Raw genomic sequence first — 24480 nt, 5'->3', positions numbered from 1 at the left:
ATCACATACACCAAACAACCCTCTCACAAACGCACGCCCACTCCCCACCCCCGCCGACCCAATGTATTTACAGCGCGGCAGCGTTTTCTCAAACGCGCGATGGGTGTGCTCTATGCAATAAGCACTTGTGCAAATATTTATTATACTTCGAAACGCTTTGAAAGTTTAATGTACTTGTGCACGATCGCAATCACAGCCGGACCAGCAGCTATTGTTAAATCTGATCCATAAAGGATCATATTCATTTTTTCACTTATTCTTAGTCGGTTGAAATTGGGTATCAAATCTTCCAATGCCACATTCATCTCATTTCTGATTGTGTTATATTGAGGGCAGTGTAGGAAGAAATGCTCAACTGACTCAATCCCTGACGCGCAGCTGCAAATTGGGGAATCGGTTTTTGGTGAATTGATTTTGAATAAATGTGCATTGAGGCTCGACATACCCAGTCTAAGCCTGGTGTGAATTATGTTTTCTTGTTTATGTCCTAAGCTGAAAAACCTTGGAGGTTTTGTTGAACCATACGCCTGAGCAACTGCCTGTGAAAAGGAACGGATACTTTGAATTGATCGGACTTCGTCTGGTAAGGTATTCCATCGTCGGATGGTGGATGGGAAAAAGGAACTCTTGTAGGAAGACAAGCGGTTACGTGGTAATGTTGTGTTTGTTGCGTTTCTTAGACGACGTAGAGTTATTTCTTGACGCGTGGCTGGGATTAAATCTAAGAGATATTGTGGTGCGTGATGCTTGATTTTGTGGAATGCTATTAAACTGTTTATCTCTCTTCGTTTCTGAAGGGTTGTCCATCCTAATTCTTTGAGCAGCTTGTCAGTGGACGTATTGCGGTAAGCGCCCGTTATTAGTCTTGCTGCTCTGTTTTGAATTTTTTTTTCTAAACTAATCGAGTCAGCAACGGTTAAATGACCGTGGTAAACAATGTCCCCGTAATCAAGTATGGGTCGTATGTATGTTGTGTATATTAGTTGGAGCGTTTGTCGCGGGATGTATTTTGCTATTGGGTACAGGGGTCCCATGGACGCGTTTGCTTTTTTAATGGTTTCTTTTACATGTTGATGGAATTTTAGGTCAGTCGATATATTTAAGCCTAAGTGTTTATGAGTTTCTACTTGTGGAATTGTTTGATTTCCAAAGGCTAGGTGTGGCGGATGGCTGAGAGCTTTATTGGTGAACGTCTGTTGTGTGGTTTTCATAGAATTAAATGTAATAGCCCACTCATCTCCAAAGTTTCGTATTACATCCAGATCTCGCTGGATTGATGCTTTTGCATGAAGTGAGTTATGAGGATGGGCTTTAAACAAAATTGTGTCGTCGGCGAAGAAAAGTAAATTATTTTCCGTTAGACCGTCTAAATCATTCAGATATATTAAAGCGAGAAGAGGCCCCAAAACCGAGCCCTGAGGGCATCCCGCGTTAATCGTTAATGGAGTAGAGACTGCGTTGTTTATTTCTAGTTTCTACGCTATGTGTTCTGTTGTGTAAGCATGATTTTAGCCAACATAGCATATTTCCCTTTATTCCACATTGGTATTCGCATTTTTCTAAGAGTCCTCTGTGCCATATTTTATCGAAGTAGCGAGAGATGTCCAAGTATATAATTGAAAAGTCCATGTTGTTATCGAGAGCATTGTATAAGGAGTGGATTACGAAAAGTAATTGAGTGGTAGTGCTATGGTATGGTCGATACCCGCTCTGTTTGTCTGTTATTAGGTTGTTTGATGTCAAGTGTGAATATATTTTATTAAAGATAATTTTTTCAAATACTTTTGATATACTGGGTAGCAGGCTAATCGGTCTATGCGAAGAGACATCCGCCCTGGACCCCTTGTTTTTGAAAATTGGAGTTATCTTCGCATGTTTCCATGATGTTGGAAACTTGCCTTCTGACAGAGATTTATTGAATAAACGTGTTAATGGCTCCTTTATAAAAATGGCAATCATTTTTAATATTCTATTTGGGATTCCATCGGACCCTTCTGATTTGTTAATGTTTAATCTTTTAAGTTGATTGAATACTTCATCTTCTGTTATTGTTATGTCTGGGAGCCTTGGGGCCTCCATACCAGGAAGACGAGGTGGCAAGTCTTTACTCGAGTTTGTTTCTTGTGATTGTTTTGCAAAAAAAAAAACTCGTTGAGTTTATGTGTTTTATCTACGTCTTGGTGGAATACTTTACCTTTGTCGTCTACTAATATTGGAACACATGATATTTTCTCGCGTCCCATCATTTGTTTTAATATTTTGTGATATTGATGAGGGTTTTGTTTATTTTCTATAAGCTTGTTAATTTGGCTTTGAATATGTTTTGTTTTTAATCTTCGGTTCATGTCGGTAACCAGTGTCCTTTGGTTCTTCCAAGTGTCCCAATCTACTTTAGCATTGGAATGCCTAGCGATGGCAAATAGCTTGTTACGTTTTCTTATTTGTTGTTGGCGCTAATGACTGAAGAAGGCGGCACCGCTGTCACCTATCTGCCACAGGCAGCCGCCGAGATCACAGTGCCGGACACGAACTCCGAGTCATTGTCGTCACGGATCCGGGAAGTTGATTGCGAGCCGGAGCAGACAATCTTGCGATCGACGAAAAATGAAGACCTGATTGACGCCTCCGAACAGGCGCATCTGTCTGGGCTCTGCGACCAGGCGCTGAGCTCGGTGGACCTGACCGACGACTACACGTAGACCGTAGTCCGACTGGTGGGCGTCGTCAGTCATCTGGGTGGAGACACCCATTCGGGTCACTATGTGTCGGACGTCTTTAGTGAAGACCACGGCCGTTGGTATCACTACGACGACAAGCAGGTCAGCTGCACAGACGAAGCCAGCTCCCTGCAGGAAAGCCACCAGCGAAACGGATACATTTTTTTCTACATACAAAGGAGCCTATGCTGCTAGATGCCGGGCACCGAGAATGGTGCTGGGTCATCGCGCTGTGACTGCACAGCTCGCCGTCGGCTTTAATAATTAATGAAAGTATTTTATTGGTAGTCGCTGGTAAAAATATATTTTACACCTACTCTGAAAATTTATTGACCCTGAACCAAGTGATCTTTGACCTGTGACCTATTTCTCGAGGCCATGTTTGGCCGGAATTGCGATTCGGCGTACGTCGGCTCGCATTAGCCACGCGTTTGCAAGCTTTTCGTGGTTTCAAACGTTCAAACATGTGATTCGATGCTGCTCCCATGCATTAGGGTGGATGTCAAGGGCACCTGAAGGTCAGGTCAGGTCATTGACCTTTGGTGACCTCGGTTCACTTTTTCGAGTTTTACATGTTTTTAGGCTAGTTTTTGGAGCTGAATCCGAATTTAGAAACCATTTGAACATCTACGAAGTAGTTTTGATGCCTTCGTAACATGTTACGAAGCCGCCAGAGGCGGTTGACACCCACTACGAATACCCGCCACGACCCCTACTGGTTGACCTGACCTGACCTGACCCGACCTGGGCCTCATTTCATAAAGCTCTGCCGAAACTTACACCTTTCCGTAATTCACACCCTTTCAAACCACGGAGCGCAAATGAAGCCGTTTCACAAAGCCACAGCTGGAATTGTTTACACCTCCGTAACTAAGCACATTTGCGTAGTCGCCGTAATTTATCAAGCGTCCTACAAATTACAATTTCATGTCAACACTTATTTTTTACGACAAATAATAAAACAATTATGTTGAATTTAAATCTTACAAAAAATTATTTATGAAAAAACAAAATTGATATTGATGACCATCCTTTATTAAACCAGTAAAACGCCTTTTGGGCGAAGAACGAGCGAGCGAGATAGTGAGCCCTGCACGTGCGGAAGGGCGAGAGGGTACTTCCAACAGGCTTGTGCAAAGCACCCTTCTAACCGGCCGCTAGCGGTGTGCCAAATTTGAACGCAATCGGCCCGGCCGTTCCTGAGATCTGGAAGCGGCATTCTGCACGTGCGCACGTGCAAACGAGGTCCAAACTGACTTTTGCACGGCATCCTACTAACTGGTCCCCAACCGTGTACCAAATTTGAGCGCAATCGGCCCAGCCGTTCTCGAGATCTGGGAGCGCCCCCTGCACGTGCGCACATGCAGTAGCACCCCAACTTTAACACATGCAGATGAATTATCTGATGGAGACCTAACTGGATACCGAGTTTCAATTCAATCGGCCCAACCGTTGTGCCGTTATTGAGGTTGCAATTTTGGTGGTTCTTAAAAAATGTCCAACTTTACCACGCACCACGTGCGGCGGTTGGCAAGAACGCATGGTGGCCATCACACCACAGAACTTTTACGTCCAAGTGACATTCAGTAAAGAAGACCGCTTGTCAATCGGATGTCCCGTTCCTAAGATATTAGCTTTTGAAGAGCGTCCCCACGGCCGGCCGGCCGCTCATACTCAGGATTTTCCCTTAACTCAGTATGAACTCGCTCGCTCGCTGCGCTCGCTCGCTCGTAACCAGTATAACGCCTTTTGGGGCGACTAACGGAGCGAGCGAGAGGGTGGGCCTTGCACGTGCGAAATTGCGAGGGGGTACCCCCAACTGACTTGTGCACGGCACCCTACTAACCGGTCTCTAGCGATGTGCCAAATTTGAGCACAATCGGCCCAGCCGTTCTCGTGATCTGGAAGCGGCACCCTGCACGTGCGCACGTGCAAAATGGGTCCCAACTGACTTTTGCACGGCACTCTACTAATCGGTCCCTAACCATGTACCAAATTTGAGCGCAATCGGTCCAGCCGTTTTCGAGATCTGGAAACGACCCCTGCACGTGCGCACGTGCAGCAGCACCCCAACTCTGGCACATGGATATGCATTGCCTAGTGGGTGCCTACCTACATGCCAACTTTCAGCGCAATCGGCCAAGTAGTTACCGAGATATTGCAACAATTACAAAACTGACACCTCTTCGTTTTGCACGTGGCACGTGCATAAGGGGTCACCCACATGCATCGGGAATAGTCCAATACTTGGTAGCAGGAATGAAGCTACCCTACAAAAATTACCGCGTGTAAATCGGTCAAGTGGTTGCTGAGATATAAGCCTCGCAAAAGCGTGACCACGGCCGGCCGGCCGCTCATACTCAGAAATTTCCGTTAATCTAAGGAAAGACTACGCTCGCTTCGCTCGCTCCGTAATCAATATATTGAAAACAGCAGAAAGCCAGCTAAGCGGAAGTGTCTAACTACGAAAGTGGCGCGGCGCGGCGAATAAACAAAATTCCGATAGTGGCCACAAAAAGCGACTGGTACAGAAGAGTTGCAGCTTCTTTTTCCCATTTTGGCTGTTCTTTCTGCCTCACTGGGCTCAACATTATAAAATATATTAAAAATTAGCTTCGAATCTTCACATTAATTCAAATTCACGCAACATTTTTGTGCGTAGTTTACACCACTGACATCAAACACTTGATAAAATATTTGGCGTTAATTACGTCGTTTTTTTATAGAAGTTTTGTCCGAATGGATGAATGGGTGGCTATGGGCCCGGGTGCCCCGCTAAGCAGTGCTTGTTTCGAATGACACCACGGAACCACCTGATGATGGAGCCAAATACGCCAACACCTTGCCCGCGCTCGGTTCACCGGTGATAATTTGGATCGAAAGTTTAACGTGCCGCAGGTAGATGGCGGCACGGTCCTCCCGGGTCTAGCGTGGCCCTCTCTCGCCAGTTGCCAGCTGGCTTAATATAGGAACGCGGGTCAAACGACGTGGAGCTTCCCGGCCGCGAACTCGCTGCCACCGAGTTAGGAGACGGACGCCTAATCCACTAGGCCACGGGGAGGACGGTTTTATGGAACCCAAATGGCATCAGTTGGTCCGGAATCGAGCATTTGCCTAAATGAAGCTCCGTAATTTCGATGGCGTGAATTACTCCGGTCTCCGGCTTTATGAAACCGAATTGGCATCAAATACGCCAAATCTGGCAAAATTGACGGAACGCCGTAAGTAATTCCTTTTATGAAACGAGGCCCTGGTCTTGCTTAAAAACATCATCTGTGATCAAAACTAACACAATATTCGTGATCAGCACCCCGAAAAACCCTATAGCAGCCACACTTTACGACTTTCTAACAGGTCCCGATTTTCCCGACTTTTGGATCATTGACCTGACCTGGAAGGTCAACCAATGACCTAGGACCTTAAAATTGGGTGTCATCGGCTTCGTCGCGTGACGGGCAACACGCTCGTTTTTTTCGCGAAGCTCTAATCGTCCAATGTTGTCCAGTCTGCTACCTTTGTCCATCCAATTCCGAGTTAGACATCGGACAAAATATAAACTCCGAATGTCCAGGTTCCGATTGGCACCACTATAACGGATGCAGTATAAGGTTGGGATAGTTTTTATCGAACAAAAATGATAGACGTTCTGTTAACCCGCGCCCTGCTGGGGGGGGTGTTTGAACACCCCCCTTGTGGTTTTTCGCGAATATCTCAAAAACGGCGGCGCGGAGCGCCGCCGTTTTTGGTACATTTTATCATGCATCAATTCTACACATGTTGTGAAAATTTCAGACCAAGGTCATTCAAGGTCAGGTCACCAGGTCACTTGAAGTGACCTCACCTCATAAAAAGCTTCAATGTCTGTCCTAGCTACACCGAGTGACCGATCGCTTTGAAACTTTCAGCGATTGCTAAGAGCAATAGCATGTACAAAATGTATATCTCAGAATTTTGATATCGATGACCTAAGGTTAGGTCAATTTTGCGACCTCCCCATTACAAGTCAATGGGAGAAAATTGAAATGCGTCTCTTTTGGACGAAAGACATTATAAACACTCCCAAACACTGAATTTGACTTGTAATTCAGTGACTTGTAATGGGGAGGTCGCAAAATTGACCTAACCTTAGGTCATCGATATCAAAATTCTGAGATATACATTTTGTACATGCTATTGCTCTTAGCAATCGCTGAAAGTTTCAAAGCGATCGGTCACTCGGTGTAGCTAGGACAGACATTGAAACTTTTTATGAGGTGAGGTCACTTCAAGTGACCTGGTGAAAATTCAGTGTTTGGGAGTGTTTATAATGTCTTTCGTCCAAAAGAGGCGCATTTTAATTTTCTCCCATTGACTTATAATGGGGAGGTCGCAAAACTGACCTGACCTTAGGTCATCGATATCAAAATTCTGAGATATACATTTTGTACGTGCTATTGCTCTTAGCAATCGCTGAAAGTTTCAAAGCGATCGGTCACTCGGTGTAGCTATGACAGACATTGAAACTTTTTATGAGGTGAGGTCACTTCAAGTGACCTGGTGACCTGACCTTGAATGACCTTGGTCTGAAATTTTCACAACATGTGTAGAATTGATGTATGATAAGGTGTACCAAAAACGGCGGCGCGGAGCGCCGCCGTTTTTGAGATATTCGCGAAAAACCACAAGGGGGGGGGGGGGTGTTCAAACACCCCCCCCAGCAGGGCGCGGGTTAACCCTATTCCGGGCGGGGGGGCCTTTAAGGCCCCCCCCTCAGGTTGTTATTGTTCCATTGCCAAACGCCGCGAGACTGAAAGCTCATACTCGGTGACTTTTTCTTAACATTCATTGCGCACATTTTGACAAAAAAAGTTTGCCGGATCAGGTCAGGTCAGGTCACCAGAGGCGGTTTGTTGATCCCACCTCTGAAAAGTTTGCAATCACGCCGGAGCTAGAGTTTTTGACTGATCAAAATCTTCTCTTCAGGTTTTAGTGAGGATACCAATATGTGCAATTTGTATATCTCAGAATGTTTATATCTGTGACCTGAGGTCAGGCCAGACTTGTGACCTTTACATTGCAAGCCTATGGGAAAATATTGGAATGCCTCCTGCTTCGTGTAAATGAGTCAAAACCACCCAATTCTTTCAGTATTATGGAAGACATAGATAACATGAATCATGTTATCTATGATCTATCATAGATTCATGTTATCTATGTGGAAGATTATTTAATCGGTGATGATCCTGGTGCCGCTTATTGACAGGGGCACCGGGAAAGGTCATCGGAGGTCATGTGACGTCATAAATCGTTTTTGTCAATAAATCACGACATGATGGTGCTAAAGACTTGTAAGTGGTACCAAAGTGCTCGCCTGGTCAAGGCGCGTCGTTTGGTATGCAGCATGACCATACCCCACAACCGCATTGGTGAATGATCTGACCTTGACCTCGGGTCAAATTTAAAATTGACCTGTGAAGGTCATTGCATACTTATTCCAATCGCCTCGACGAGAGCAACACAAATGTATTAATTTTAAGTTTCTATGTTTCTTAATTCAAAAGTTTTATAAGTAACTAATTCCAAAACATTTTATCGTTGATGACCTCTGGTGACCTCAATATTTACCTGACCCGAAAATGTGTTATTTTAAAAGTTGTAGATCTTTAAGCGACCTATCAAACGCCGTTTGCCGTTTGTCGCTCCAATGTGTGTTTTTTTTAGGTATGAAGGGGGGCCGAAAAGGCCCCCCCGCCCAGAATCGAGCCTATCAGAGCCCGCCCGGAATAGGGTTAATTGAAGAAAGGTGAATTCTGACAACTGACCGGTGTGCAGCGTGCAGCTATTGATACTTGGCAACTGCTATTTTTGTTGTGTTGATTTTTCAAATGAAGTTATGTTTAGAATTGTTCTGCCTATTGGTTTACGGAGCAAACAACATCGTTGCTGGCGAGACTATCGTTTTTAAGGCAGGTAAAGGCGGTATGTTCAAATTACCCCACGGTGGGGCAATTTGAACACACCGTGACTTGGTGGAGAAGTGAGGCTATGCTATTCAAGGTATGCTCGGCTCGTCCAAAAATGAGGCTTGCATGGTGAAGGCAAGTGACACTTGTGCTACTGAAACAGTTTTTCTTCAACCAGGGTTGAGCTGGAATTTGGTACGACGCAGTCACAGAAGACTAAAATACGTTCAAAAATACCCCACACTACCCCATAATTGTAGACCTTGTTGTGTGTACCCCATGCCGTTTACCGCTTGTCGCTATCTTGCTTCGTTTTCGAGATCTCAGGGGCCCGTCGGAACGGAGTTTGCGCGGACCCCGGTCGGCGCGCGGGTTAAAATCATCCTCAGGTTTTGCGACTTGATTTATGTCCTCTGGTGACCTCAATATTGACCTGACCTTCGGCTTCCAAATCGGCTCTGACTCCTACTCTGGTCTCAACGATCGATTCTGGCCGACTCCGAATCTGTCTCTGACTCCGATTGGGTTTCAACAGCCCGCTTCATCATCGCATTAGAGCTTAGTTGGCATGGTTTGAATGGTCTAGTCGTTTTTCTTCACCAGTCCTGAACTGCCTGATCAACACGCTTGATCATATAGGTGTGCCGCTTCATTTCTCCCAATGCCTTTTTCTTTTCCGATGTTCTAAAATCCGATACTTATCTAAAAGCTTAGCGAAAAAAAGGCGCTTAAGTCTTACCCCTACGCAATTGATTTTTTTTAACCCGCGCCCCACTGAGGTCTGCGTATAACACGTCCTTCTTGGGGGGGGGGGGGGGGGGCTCTTCATAGCCCATCCTAACTCCGAAACTACTGGGCCGATCGTCAAAATTCAAACGGCGACTGATAGCCCCGGAAAAACGGTCGAGCGAAACCTAATTTCATTGACCTCGAGGTCACCGATGACGTCACAGGTCAGGTCAAAATAAAATTATTAGCATTTTGGCTTGTTCAAATTTTGGGCTTTGGCCGCCGTCTTACAAGTCAGATCAGGCTCATTTTTTGTTTACACACTCGTGAACAGATGCTCTAGATACCCTGAGGGTACCAAACTTGTACTTTGATTTTCAGGTCAGGGTCAGGTCATCACAGGTCACGGAAATAGTGTATCATGCATCGGCCACGTGACACATGTTTTATGGTCCATTTAGGCCATAGATTTCGAATTTGATGTCGTCTGTGTCATTTGAGGTCATTTTGAGTCGAATTTAGCTTAGGTCAGGTCACTTTCACGTTAAAAAGGTCAAATTTTTAAGTTCAAATTTTTCAACAAAAAGGTGTCTATTAGGTGCAGTTTGAGCTCAGGAACATATTGGTGCTATTTATATTGGTGTACAATGTCAAATACGTACTTAAAAATTGATTTAAAAAATAAATAATTGTGATTTTTTTGCAATTATGCGTATAACTTGGCCATTTTTGAAGATATTCAGCTAAAGCTTTCTAGAGTTAGTCCTAAGCATGCGTCCTATCACATTTATTCCGTTTTTATTTCGAAAAAGTCAAAAACTTTTTGAAAAAATATAATTTTGAATTTTATTTAATATTATTTTCAAAATTTTCCAAATTTCGAAAATCCGAGATAGCAGTTTGATAGCGCAGTCTATTCTAAGTCATCTCATGCAAATAAATTAGATTTAGCTTAACCCGCGCCCTGCTGGGGGGGGGGGGTGTTTGAACACCCCCCCTTGTGGTTTTTCGCGAATATCTCAAAAACGGCGGCGCGGAGCGCCGCCGTTTTTGGTACACCTTATCATACATCAATTCTACACATGTTGTGAAAATTTCAGACCAAGGTCATTCAGGGTCAGGTCACCAGGTCCCTTGAAGTGACCTCACCTCATAAAAACTTTCAATGTCTGTCATAGCTACAACGAGTGACCGATCGCTTTGAAACTTTCAGCGATTGCTAAGGGCAATAGCATGTACAAAATGTATATCTCAGAATTTTGATATCGATGACCTAAGGTCAGGTCAATTTTGCGACCTCGCCATTATAAGTCAATGGGAGAAAATTGAAATGCGCCTCTTTTGGATGCAAGACATTATAAACACTCCCAATCACCGAATCACAAGTGGTTTAGACACACTGAACATGAAAATGGTGTCCGTGACCCTTGTTTATGCCCTGAGGTCATCTTAGGTCACGAATGGTATCTAACAGTTTTTCGCAAATAACTTTTGATAGAGGCATGCTAGAGCGATGACAACGCCTTAGATGTGTTCAGCTCGACGATACGGATCGACTGATATGCAACATGACCCTTTCCGGTCAGGTCATGACCTTGACCTGAGGTCAAATTTTCAAGTTGATCTTTCAAGGTCAAGTTATAGTTCATTCGATGCGTCTTGACGAGAGGAACACGATGCCGGTAAAAGTAAACTCGTACAAGGCTTGGGTCAAAAGTTATTGCAGAAAAACTGTTTTCGAAAAAATCGGCTATTTTTGCAGTTTTTGCCCCCTGCAGGCAAAACCGTTGACGTTAGATCAAATCTGAGAGAAATACTCAGAAAGGGCGTTAATAGGGCTATCGAATGCGCTTTTCCGCGGCGCTGTAGCTCTATTTGTTCCCGAGTTATGCGTTGGCTTCTTGGAAATTTTCGACATTCGACCTGGAAATCGGCGAAATTTTGCCTTCAATGACCTCTGGTGACCTGACCTTTGACCTGACCAAAAAATTGACTGAAGTGATTTCGTCATTATTTTTGACGCTCTTTCGAACGCCGCCTTCCGCGTATCGCTACGTGGCCCAGGAGCCGAGTTACAAGGGGGGGGTGTTCAAACACCCCCCCCCCAGCAGGGCGTGGAAATCCAGGACCCCCAGCCGGGCGCGGGTTAAACACTGAGCTCTTGGGAGCGATTCCCGTGGTTCAATGTTTTGCGTCGAAATCCGCCGAACATGACGTCACTCTGACGTCATTTTCGGCCTACCTATGGTAGCTACGAAGTTCATATTTTGACACAATTTGTCAAATTGATGCAGCCGAAGGTACTGAAAGTTTGGCGTCGATATGTCAAGCCGTTCGGAAGTTATTGCAGAAAAACGGGAGGGAGGCTATGAATAGCCCCTCCCCCCAGTAGGGCGCGGGTTAACACAATAAATATTCCAAAGATATTAGCAAACCAGTATAACGCCTTTTGGGGCGACTAACGGAGCGCCTCCAATCATGCTCCACCACATTCCCTGGAAAAGCTCCACCCTTGCCTATGGGGCAAAATATAAGGGACAAAAACACAAAACAAGACAGATAAAAACAAAGCAAAATCAACTCATTACCTAATGAAATTCAGGCTGGAGAAAAACATAGGTAATAGGTATCTATGTCAAATTAGAATGAAAGAATAAAATCAACCTGACCAGGCCTTACGGTCTGACCTGGTCCTAACCACCTTACTTCGCCTAACTTAACCCAATTCAACCTAGCCTACCAGTATAACGCCTTTTGGGCGACTAACGGAGCGAGCGAGAGGGTGGGCCTTGCACGTGCAAAATTGCGAGGGGTACCTCCCACTGACTTGTGCACGGCACCCTACTAACCGGTCTCTAGCGATGTGCCAAATTTGGGCATAATCGGCCCAGCCGTTCTCGAGATCTGGAAGCGGCACCCTGCACGTGCACACGTGCAAAATGGGTCCCAACAGACTTGTGCACGGCACCCTACTTACCGGTCCCCAACTGTGTACCAAATTTGAGCGCAATCGGTCGAGCCGTTCTTGAGATCTGGAAACGACCCCTGCACGTGCGCACGTGCAGCAGCACCCCAAGTCTGGCACATGGATATGCAGTGCCTATTGGGTGCCTATCTACATGCCAACTTTCAGCGCAATCGGCCAAGTAGTTACCGAGATATTGCAACAATGACAAATTGACACCTCTTTGTTTTGCACGTGGCAGTTGGCACGTGCATAAGGGGTCACCCAAATGCATCGGGAATAGTCCAATACTTGGTATTGGACTATTGGATTGGAATGAAGCTACCCTACAAAAATTACCGCATGTAAATCGGTCAAGTGGTTGCTGAGATATAAGCCTCGCAAAAGCGTCCGCACGGCCGGCCGGCCGGCCGCTCATACTCAGAAATTTCCGTGTATGTACATATAAAACGTTGTTTTGACACCAGCTTTATTATTTTAACGGAAGCTTTCAAGAGCACTTCGGCTCCCTTCTTCAGTCAACACTGAAAACAATTCAACCCGCGGATTGCGAGTTGGCCCGGGTATCGCGGGTATTTTGAAGAAATTACCCGCTCTGCGCGAGTTTTTGCTGCCGGGTAGGCTGACTACCCGTTTAGCTTCCCGCGTTTCGCAGAGCATCCCGTTATCATCGTAGCTTTCACCCGCTTCACGGGTGTCAACACCCGCTATACTCGGGTAAAACAGCAACCCGTCATGCGCGGATACATGAAACCTCCTCTGGCGGGGTCAATCACTCGTCCGCAGCGGGTTGTGGCCGCAGGCGTTACTCGCGCCCACGGAATAAGCGCATCACGCAGGTTTTGCATCGTGTAACTCGCTGCGCCAAGGTAGGTGACATGCTATACGCAGGTTGCCTTGATCACGCATGTGTCATGGCAGATATCCCACTGATGCACGGCATTGGTTTTGAAATTAATACTTTTGACTTCGACGCTCAAACGAGTGTTGAAACGTGACGCGCCACAATAGTCGCTTTTCGGCTCGGCTGCGTGCTTGTGCAGGCCTTGTGCAGGGGTAGAGATGTGCAAGGCAATTGTAATCGTAACTGTAACAGCTGTGGGGCTGCGTTCTGTGAGTTAGGAGGGTACTTAACGGGCTTGGGACATTTGAATCATTGTTTGGATGACGTCACGTCTTGGCCGGCAGAATATTTCGCTGGAACGCTCAGCAGAATATTCTGCAGTCCGCGAATCTGGCGCATTGTGGTGAAGTTTGCAGACCGTTCTTAGCACATTTTATTGGTAAAAATAAAGCCTGGATAAATAAATTTTTCACGATGCAAATGAAATATTTGTCCAAACTATTCCTTAATATTTAAAACACTATAGGCGGATTCATGTCAATTGTCTAAGATAAGCCTTTTTACTTTCTGTATTGAGTCCGCCGTCAGTTCTTCATTTTAATCTGATATACACCGACATTTCAGTCGCTTTGCGTCAGGTCGCCTGTGGCGCAGTTGGTAGCGCATCGGTTTGTAATGTCAAAGATATCGGGTTCGAATCCCGGCGATGGCGGCGTTTTCCTCCTTGAACGCCGCCACTGGAGGGTACTTTACCCTCCAGCTGATTTGGACACCCTACCAGCGGATATTTGTACTCGCAGAAAGCGAGTTCCCAACCCACGCAGCGCAGGTAATACGCCATGTGCGGATTGTGTACCCGCTGCGAACGGGTAGGTTGCCTTCTGTGTGTGGGTTGAGTCCCCATCCTATGCGGGTTAGGTACACAATATACTCGGGTTCACAGCCTGCGGTATGCGGGTAAACGCACCCGCTGGTAGAGTGTCAAATTAGGTGGTGGGTAGGTGTACCCGCCAGCAGCGGGTTTTACTCGCTGTACGCGGGTTGAATTGTTTTCAGTGAAGTCACACAACAAACACTAAAAACAGTAATACAAAACATCGAGGTATCGTTCGGTTCGAGGTCAAAATCGTATAGTTCAAATAATCAGTGCGCCACATTTGATTCACGCCACGATTTTGACCTCGAACCGAACGATGCCTCGATGTTTTGTATTACTGTTTTTTTTTTGTGTTTGTTGTGTGACTTGGCTGAAGAAGGGAGCCAAAGTGCTCTTGAAAGCTTCCGTTAAAATAATAAAGCTGGTGTCAAAACAACGTTTTATACATTAACTTTGTCCCAGCTGAACAACAACATTTATAACTACGTCAGAAATTTCCGTTAATCTAAGGAAAGACTACGCTCGCTTCGCTCGCTCCGTAATAACCACTCCTTATGTGGACATTTATAAATGTTCAAATCCTTAAAATGCATTATTGATTCGAAATAGCGCCACCACCTAAAAATATCTCGCGTCATGCATACAGGGGTGGGGCGGGGTGGGGTGGGGAGCTTCAAACATCCCTCAGCAGGGCGCAGGAACAATCATTATATTTATTGACATTTAGAGTCGTTCATTAGATTCGATTTGATTCGTTGCCGTGCGTGTCTGACCTTCTTTTTGCTGACTAAGCTGTATGCGATCCAGGACGAAAAGCTGACTAAGCTGTATGCGATCCACAGGACCAAAAAGCTGACTAAGCTGTATGCGATCCACAGGGCCAAAAAGACGTGCTCCTGCTGGAGAAGACGGAACTGACCGCCGGCTCCACGTGGCACGCGGCTGGCCTCATTACCTTCTACCACCCAGGAGTCAATATAAAACACATCCACCACTACAGGTGAGAGCTCCCCGACGGCGCACTCCTTCTTTCTGGTCGCTACACCTTTTTTGTTTGCTTTTGACCATTCGGCTTAAGTGTGAGTTATCAGAGGACTTTTTCGAGGACACAAAATGAATACACTGGTGGATCTGGCCGTTTGCAAAGGGAGGGGCGAAAGCCGACCAAAAGGTCAGGTCTCAGAAGGTTATCAACGACAAAATTTCCCACTTTTGAGATGCTTGGCTAAATGAGGAGCGTAAATGAGCTCTTATTAACTTATCTTGAATGCATGTTGTCATTTTTTTTAATTACGGTCCAGTGGATAGGTATTTTAAATGGGCGAATTCGATTTGGAAAGGGGCCCGAAATCATGTTTTGGCCGCCCCTAGTCCTTACTTTAGCCCGGTTGCCCCCCCCCCCTGGATTCGCCAGTAAATGAATACCGAAATTTCTACGGACCATGACAAAAGACGATTTTTTCATTTTTTGTTGGGTTTTCTCGTCACTGCAGCCAATTAATTACCGTGATTTTTCTTCACCTTTTTATTGCACGCGAGTTTTGAGCACAAATTTCAGTATATTTACGTCTGGACAACGAGTTGCGGGGAAAAGTGCTGATTTTGTTGCAGTTTTAGGAACCAGTGATTAGGCTAGATTTTTTGGTTACTTTTTCGTTCAGACTCCTGTATTTCATAGTGTTTGGCTTTTGAATATTTTAGTTCTTTCAGAAAAATAGTACCTGCCTTACAAATTTTGTAAAAATGTTTCAATTTTTTATGCCGACCGTTAGAGTCCTAAAACAATGTATCAGCACTACAACTATTATAAACAAACAGATGTAGCACCACTTGGCTCTGTTCCAAGGCCTTTTTCAAATTCATCCGGTGGTTTTCGTACTCGTGTACGTCGTTTTGTTGGATGTTTTGAATCTCTTGTGATGGACTTATATCATATTAAAGAAGCATGTTAACTGAAAACAATCCCAAGTATCCAGGTGGCTAAGGAGGTCCTGAGTCCTGAGCAAGATCAAGTTGAAGTCAGGAAATGTTGGTTGATAAACGCAAGTTGGTCTGGCTCACTTATCAGCAAGAAAAGTAAAATTAAAAGAGCTTATTGGCCAAGCTTATTGGCCGAAAACAAGCTGTAATATTGCAGGAGATCAATACTGAAGAGCACGCTGAACAGTATCAAGCCAGAAAATGTTTGCCGATGATTGCATATTGTCTATTGATGTATTGGGATGAATATTGAATTATAACTTACAACAGCAAGATTAATTAGTGCCAACTATGAAGTGAAAAAACCTAGAATGAACGAACTCAGGCGGCTTTACCTTGCTATGCAGATGGTAATGTGCATAGCAAGGTCTGCGTCTTTCGCTGACGTTCAGAATCAAATATTAGACAGTAAATGTAGTATAATAGCCATTGGTGATTTCAATAGTAGAATGCCATCGCTGTGCAAGCTAGATGATATCGCAAAAGATATTTCGTATTCTCAAAATGTTGATCTAGGGGAAAACGCCCATGGTCGCGAACTGCTAAACATGTGTTCGAATTTAGATATTTACCCTGTTAACCCGCGCCCGGCTGGGGGTCCTGGATTTCCACGCCCTGCTGGGGGGGGGGGGGTGTTTGAACACCCCCCTTCTAACTCGGCTCCTGGGCCACGTAGCGATACGCGGAAGGCGGCGTTCGAAAGAGCGTCAAAAATAATGAGGAAATCACTTCAGTCAATTTTTTGGTCAGGTCAAAGGTCAGGTCACCAGAGGTCATTGAAGGCAAAATTTCGCCGATTTCCAGGTCGAATGTCGACAATTTCCAAGAAGCCAACGCATAACTCGGGAACCAATAGAGCTACAGCGCCGCGAAAAAGCGCATTCGATAGCCCTATTAACGCCCTTTCTGAGTAATTGTCTCAGATTTGACCTAACGTCAACGGTTTTGCCTGCTGGGGGCAAAAACTGCAAAAATAGCCGATTTTTTCAGAAACAGTTTTTCTGCAATAACTTTTGACCCAAACCTTGTACGAGCTTACTTTTACCGGCATCGTGTTCCTCTCGTCAAGACGCATCGAATGAACTATAACTTGACCTTGAAAGGTCAACTTGAAAATTTGACCTCAGGTCAAGGTCATGACCTGACCGGAAAGGGTCATGTTGCATATCAGTCGATCCGTATCGTCGAGCTGAACACATCTAAGGCGTTTTCATCGCTCTAGCATGCCTCTATCAAAAGTTATTTGCGAAAAACTGTTAGATAATATTCGTGACCTAAGATGACCTCAGGGCATACACAGGGGTCACTGACACCATTTTCATGTTCAGTGTGTCTAAACCACTTGTAATTCAGTGTTTGGGAGTGTTTATAATGTCTTTCGTCCAAAAGAGGCGCATTTCAATTTTCTCCCATTGACTTATAATGGGGAGGTCGAAAAATTGACCTGACCTTAGGTCATCGATATCAAAATTCTGAGATATACATTTTGTACATGCTATTGCTCTTAGCAATCGCTGAAAGTTTCAAAGCGATCGGTCACTCGGTGTAGCTATGACAGACATTGAAACTTTTTATGAGGTGAGGTCACTTCAAGTGACCTGGTGACCTGACCTTGGATGACCTTGGTCTGAAATTTTCACAACATGTGTAGAATTGATGTATGATAAGGTGTACCAAAAACGGCGGCGCTCCGCGCCGCCGTTTTTGAGATATTCGCGAAAAACCACAAGGGGGGGTGTTCAAACACCCCCCCCCCCCCCAGCAGGGCGCGGGTTAATCATTTAAGGCATAGACGAAAGTGTTTTAATGGAAATCTAACGTTGTAATGGAAATCTAACGTTCAGGAAGCGAGAAAAATGGATCTCGCAATTGGATTGGCTACTTGTCTCACCGTCGCTCATGCATCTGATCGAAAACTTTGTCGTGGACCAGAGAGCGCCCTTTCTGAGACTCTGACCACGCCGCTTTGTCCGTGAGGTTATGGCGTCCTCCTCCGTCCCCAGACGCCACGCTAGAGAGAGCAGCTCTGTTACACACATCGGGAACGGAGAGGACACGGTGTAGCGCGTAAAGCGGTGCCAATTAACTCCATCAGCGGAGAAGGTTTCAGTGCAGATCTCCCGGACCCCGCTCTTTGGCGGCGACAGCTGCACGACACCGAAGCAGACCAGCCGATGACGGTAGTCGGTAGATAGGGTCTGTGAGAGGCTGACAGACACACTGTATAGCGCCTGCTTGACCGCTAAACGAAGTGACCAGCGCGCTCACAATGAGTCAGGTGGGATGACCCAATATGCTCAATCTCGCTGGCAGTTTCTGCTGAAAAAGAATGATGCAAAGGCGATTTGGAATTCGATAAACTGGAAAGGAAAGATCGAGTTCCGAGATAACGATAAAAGTAAACCAAGCGATGAAGTGTTCCGCCGCCATTTCGAGGCTCTCTTAAACCCTACATCACTTGACACAGAGCTGAGAGTGCCTGAAACGAGTACATACATGCCAATTTTGGATGATCCCATCAGTGTGGTGGAAATCAACAACGTCATTAACCCTCGCCCGCACATGGGGGGGGGGGGGTGGTTGCCACCCCCCCCAGGTAGTCTTTCTGCTCTGCACTCCACATTTTTAGAGCTAGAAGGCTGATTTTTCGTATAGCTGCTCCTCTATCCTTTCTTGATGTCCACTGAAAATTTCAAGTTTCTGTGATTTTTGGTTTCGGAGATATGACCTTGTTTTTCAGGTCATGTCATGACCCAAATGGCCAATTCTCAACATCTTGCGTTTGCCATGGGCCTTATGAGCTTTTGACACCCTGATTTCGGCCTTTTTTGCCAGTCTTACCTCCTACCTATCATGGAACATGTTGTTCGACGATGTACAGGGGTCAAGGTCAGGGTCAAGGTCAACCTAGGTCACCTAAGATAATTGCGTTTTAGGCAAGCTGAATTTACTTTTTTGAAGTTTTTTGACTGCATTTTTGGTAAAAGCTTCTCAGATCATGATTTCATGTAATATGGACCCAAAAACAATCGGTGCACACATCAGTATACACACAGACACACACAGACATACAAACACATATAATTGACCTTGACCTAACTTGACCTGAAATGACCTCAGCAGCAAAATTCTGGTCGGGTAGTGTGACAAAGAGGTTCTAGCTGGCTTGGCACCAGAAAACAGCATCGTCATCGGTATTTGATAAGCAGCACACTTGATATCCAACGGTGACCCAAAACAGCAACATTTTTTTAGTTTGACCTGACCTGGAAGGTCAATGACTGACCTGAGAAGGTAAAACTGGGTATCATTGGATTCGTCTCTTCCCAAAGAATCTTTTTGGTCACAGGAACGAAATGGCGCGGGGGGTGGCAACCACCACCCCCCCCCCCCATGTGCGTTCTAGGATGGGAAAATGGCATGTGCGGGCGAGGGTTAAAGGTTTTCGTAGAGATAAAACTGCAGGTATAGACGGAATACCGCCTGGAATTCTCAAAATGCTCGATGGTGAATGGTTACATGTTTTAGCGCAGTTATTTAGTATGGTTTTTGAAGGGGAATATCCGGACCAATGGTCGATTGCAAAACTATTCATAATTTTCAAAAAAGGAAGAATGGACGACACCAATAACTACCGTGGCATTAGTATCCAGGGAGCTTTAGCCAAGGTTTATGATGGTGTTTTAAGAAATCGCTTTGAGCTCTGGTTTCAACCAGATGACGAACAGGCGGGTGGTCGAGTAGGCAGAGGCTGTGCCGAACAGTTTTTCATTCTCAGGTTAATCATCGATTATGCTCAGAGGACCAAACAAACATTGTTTATAGCGTTCATAGATTATATCAAGGCATACGACAAACTGAATAGGAATATTCTTTTGCAAAAACTGGCTGATCAGGGATGCGGTGGCAAATATCTGACAGCTCTAGCGAACAGTCTAAAAAACACAAGGAACTCCCTAGGAAATGTAATTTTTGCATCAACGGCAGGGGTAAAACAAGGGGCGACAAACAGCTGTTCACTTTTTACGTTCTACATAAATAGCACAGTGAGGGCGATTAAAAGATATGGAAGAGATGGATTTCTCGAAAACCTCCATTGTCTTCTTTTCATGGACGACACAGTTGTCCTTGCGACGTCAAGGAAGGCTTTGGAACACAAGTTAACCCGCGCCCGGCTGGGGGTCCTGGACAGAGGTCAAAAAAACTTATTTTGTGTCACCTACAAAATTTTTCAACCCCCTTTGTGTCCCCTGCCTCCGGAGGCCGGATAAGTGTTGCACTAGGGTGGTAAAATTGGAAAAATTCTAGGATTCATCAGGCCAATGTTAATGTTAGTGTCGCCAATGTTAGTGTGGCCCTAAACCTGGATAATGTATTATTACAGTGTCCCAAAATTTGTTGATTTGGGTGGGAAATACTGAGATTCATTTGCCACTCTCACCACCAATTTCTAAGAGCAATTAACCACTCTCAGCCAAGAACACCTTGTTACCTCAAAAGGCAGTTCAGGTGTGGTGGACTAATAAGACAAGTGGACAGGTGTGGTGGACTGAGTTGTGTGGATACTTGGAGTTGGTTTATGATCATAGATACTCATGGATAAAAATGAATGCTATTGATCTTTTCTCACTCTTTTTGTATCTAATCTAACCAGCAGTTTCCACCCTCTACCCCTTTTTGGTGGATAATATCCCCCTCTGACACCCCAGCCAAAACTCAACTTTGGGACACTGAATGCATGTGTAACTAATCTTGTGCAGATGCATTTAAGAATTGCTGACATTCTATTTTACATTTTTCCATAATACATTTAAATTTGTGTTCTATATGGTGGGATTTCACACCTGTTATGACATAACAAATAATAGGTGCCTATGTATTATACAATATACCTACCTATGCAACATGTTGCAAAAGGTTCCTTTTCCACATCAAGGCCACTAATATTGTTAAACCAAAATTCTAATCATTATATTTTTGGTACTAATATACAATAAGTCAAAATAAAATAGGTGTAGGTGCTAGGTAGGTGCCTAGGTGGGTTGTATGCTTCGGAGCTTGTCGGCTGGCAGGTTTAAGGAAGGAAGTTGTAACTTGTAGGTACAGGTATAAGGTAGAAGGTAGATAGGCTGTAGGCTGGTAGGTAATAGGTGGTAGGGTAGAAAGAAAGATTAGGTTAGGTAATGATGTTTTTCTTTCATTCAGACTTCTTAAACACTTTAGGTGGAGAGGTAGGCGGATGTAACAAGGCGAACAAGACAAGACATGGACCTGATGAGTTGGCGCAGGGCACTGATAGGTACTACATTTCGGCACATGATGTGAAAATAATGTACAATGCGTCAGACTCAGCAGTCTGAAAAATGTAGGTACAAATTACACATGCATTAGTGAAGAAGTTTCTGCATTTAGATTAGAATGAATTGTTTTGAAAACATTAGACAATGCCTGTATCTTGAAAAAGGATTAGATTGGGCTGTGTCAGGACAAAACTGGGGATGAGTCATGTGAGCTCGCAACAGGGCCTCCTCTAACATACCCACTGGGTGGGCAAATGCCCACCCAGTCGCCACAATTGCCCACCCAGTGGCGTCGATTTGCCCACCCAGAAGCAAATGCAAAAATAAAGGTCCGGCCGGACGTCCGGTACTACCTTTCCGGTCTTAAGCAAACTGGATGCTGTTTGAAGGTCAAAAAAAGTTTTCTGGTTGCTTGATATTCAGGAGCGTAGCCAGGATTTCCTCAAGGAGGGGGCTAAACGCACAAGGGCGCAAGATAACCCCCTCAAAATCCAAAAAGCCATCGGGTTGCATCCAATATTTTTTTGGATGGGGCCCAAATAAATGGAAAAAATATTCATTAACAAACAATGTTAGAACTGAGGGGGTAAGCAGTATATAGGCCCCTGTTAGACAGGCCCACGAATAGCTTCATAGAGTCGCCAGCCGGTTCTGATGGCGGTCTGAGGACCCGTAGGTCGGATGAGGGTTCTTCAGACCGTCACAGGCCCCTATAGGGGCCTGTGACATATATGTACATATATGTAGGGGAGACCCGGGAGGTATGGGCCGGTTTTGTGAAAAGGCAATTTTCTTCCAGTGGGCAGTGGCTAGACTCGTTTTTTTCACTCTGTGTACGTGAAATTGCCTTTCGCCTGCAACGTGTGCCTGATATTAGGCATCTGGGATAAACTATTTTGTCTCAAGATAACTTTCAATAAATCATGTGCTTTTTCGATCCATCAAAATGCACCGGGAGGTATGGGCCATGGCCCGGGAGGTATGGGCCGGTGCCATGTTTCATATTATTTTCTCGACAATGAGAATAATACTCGTAGCTGGTATCTACCTCGATCTCTCTTAGAGCCCAGGAACCGCATAAGCGGCCAACAGCTTGCTTCATGGAGGTCACTTGGGCCCATATGTATTTTGGTAAACTCAATCAGCCACCATGAAATAAGATGAATAAAATTTTTCTGTTCGGATAAAATTTAAAGTTAAATTTTCGACCTTGCGCGACAAAAATAAAACTTATTGACGGGGACATTTAATGAAAGCATCTTTTTATTTATTTAGGATCACCGGGGGTGGGTGGCCCAAACCACCCGGTTAGGACGCCATAATGTGCGTAGCATCTCAGCTCATAATCTTGCAAGAAAGCTTCATATTGTCTATCCAGTCTTAATTTGCATGCTTTAAACTTTATGTTAGCGATGCTCTGACATCATAAAACGAGCCTGGTTCAAATTTATCACGAATTTTCTCTATGTACCGTATTTTACTCGAAGAGGGCAAAAACGCTTTATCGCCGCTCATTGCCATAGAAGGCTGAGTAAGGTTTTGAAAATCAAATGGGATGTAATCACTGAATGGCTGCTACCAGTTAACACCGTCAAATGTGTAAAAATGCGCAACACTTCTTCAAAACTGCGATGGCCCATACCTCCAGGGGGCCCATACCTCCCGGGTCTCCCCTACATATACATATATGTATAGCCCATGAGAGCCTCGTAAGCCGTCTGAGGGTCATATAAGCCGTCTAGGGCCACTCAGACCGACAAAAGGCCCCTTGCACTTGCAGAGGCCCAGTCAGGCCGACGTAGGGCCCTCTCAGACAAACTAAGGGCCCGTTCAGGTCATTTGAGGGCCTCCTCAAACCGATAAGGGCCCCTCAGATCGACAGTGGATCCGATCCGAGATCCCTCAAACCGATATAGGGTCAGACCAACAGTCGGAACGCATTGATTCTGTTTACACACCGTTGGACCCAAGTTGGACCCATCCCATCCAACTGGCCCCCTGGTTTCAATAGGGCCCCAAGGCTCTAAAATTGGGTCTCTCTTGGCCAAAGAATAACTACTCAGCTGTGTCACAGGATCTGCCGCAGGGCCTTTGCGTCGCCAAGGGCCCACTGTGTCAGCCAGGGGCCTCTATGGAATAAGGACCCCTGGCTTCCAGGAGGGGCCATGGTCCCTTTGGCCCCCTCTTTGGCTATGCCGCTGCAGGTGACAAACGTTCTTTCAGACGACCAGGGGGCAGGGGCCCAGGCGACCAGAACCCCAGGTGACCAGGGGCCCCCAGGCGACTAGCTCCCCCCAAGCGACCAGGGGCCCCCTGGGCGACCAGAGGCCCCAGGAAACCGGGGGTCCTCGGATGAGTGCAGGGGCCCATTGGGTAATCAGGGGCACCTCGGGTAACCAGGGCCACAGAAATGAAACTTGAATTGATATAAATTTGCTTCTGAGTAAAATATGTTTTATCCAGTGTTAGAAAAAAATATCCCGGGGCCTGTGGGGCCCCCATGGCGCCTTCTGCGCTCAAGGGAGGGGGCCATTGCCCCCGTGGCCCCTCCCCTTGGCCACGCCCCTGCCGATATTGGAGTTATCAAGTAATTGTCTCGTAAGTGAAAAGGCACGTACAGTAAAGGTACAACCCTCTGCAAGCTGCGTGGTAGGTATCTTTTTTCGACAAAACCGAGAATAACGCGAATACGCTAACGGTCATTCGGAAATCGTAACAGCAAGACGCGCGAGACTCCGCACCTTAGATTGGGCTTATTTTGGTATACATTTTCCATCTAGTTTGACAACAACACACAAAAGTTTATATTTCCCCCCAAAACAAACTTTTGCTTTTTTGCTACGGTAAGAGTACACATTGTTCAGTGACTGAATTAATCGAAGGGGTGGAGCATGGCGCATCTATATGCAATGTGTTCCGACCGACTGATTATCATAACCTTTGAGATATTAGGTATCGGTTTTGTCGAAATAAGAATACCTACCACGCAGTTTTTGCCAAGGGCTGCAAGTACAGCCCTCTGCAGACTGCGTGGTAGGTATCCTTTTTTTCGACAAAACCGAGAATAACGCGAATACTATGCTATCGGGCACTCGGAAATCGTAACATAAAGATGCGCGAGACTCC

The 24480-nt window shown here is 45.4% G+C and overlaps 1 protein-coding gene across 3 annotated transcripts in view; it reads left to right on the top strand.

Annotated features, from left to right (window-relative positions):
* LOC122363844 (dimethylglycine dehydrogenase, mitochondrial-like) overlaps positions 1 to 24480 on the top strand; it is a 367327-nt gene that overhangs the window by 47039 nt on the left and 295808 nt on the right. For all 3 annotated transcript variants that reach the window (XM_043333585.1, XM_043333584.1, XM_043333586.1), the window contains exon 2: positions 14953 to 15074. In XM_043333585.1, coding sequence (XP_043189520.1) covers positions 14953 to 15074 — 122 coding nt within the window. The remainder of the gene's footprint in view (positions 1 to 14952; positions 15075 to 24480) is intronic.

The sequence above is a fragment of the Amphibalanus amphitrite genome, unplaced genomic scaffold, assembly GCF_019059575.1.
Source record: "Amphibalanus amphitrite isolate SeventyFive unplaced genomic scaffold, NRLGWU_Aamphi_draft 000642F_arrow, whole genome shotgun sequence".
In the NCBI taxonomy this organism is placed as follows: Eukaryota; Metazoa; Arthropoda; class Thecostraca; order Balanomorpha; family Balanidae; genus Amphibalanus; species Amphibalanus amphitrite.
Note: the sequence above shows the minus strand (reverse complement) of the source record. Positions and strands in the feature narration are given on the sequence as shown.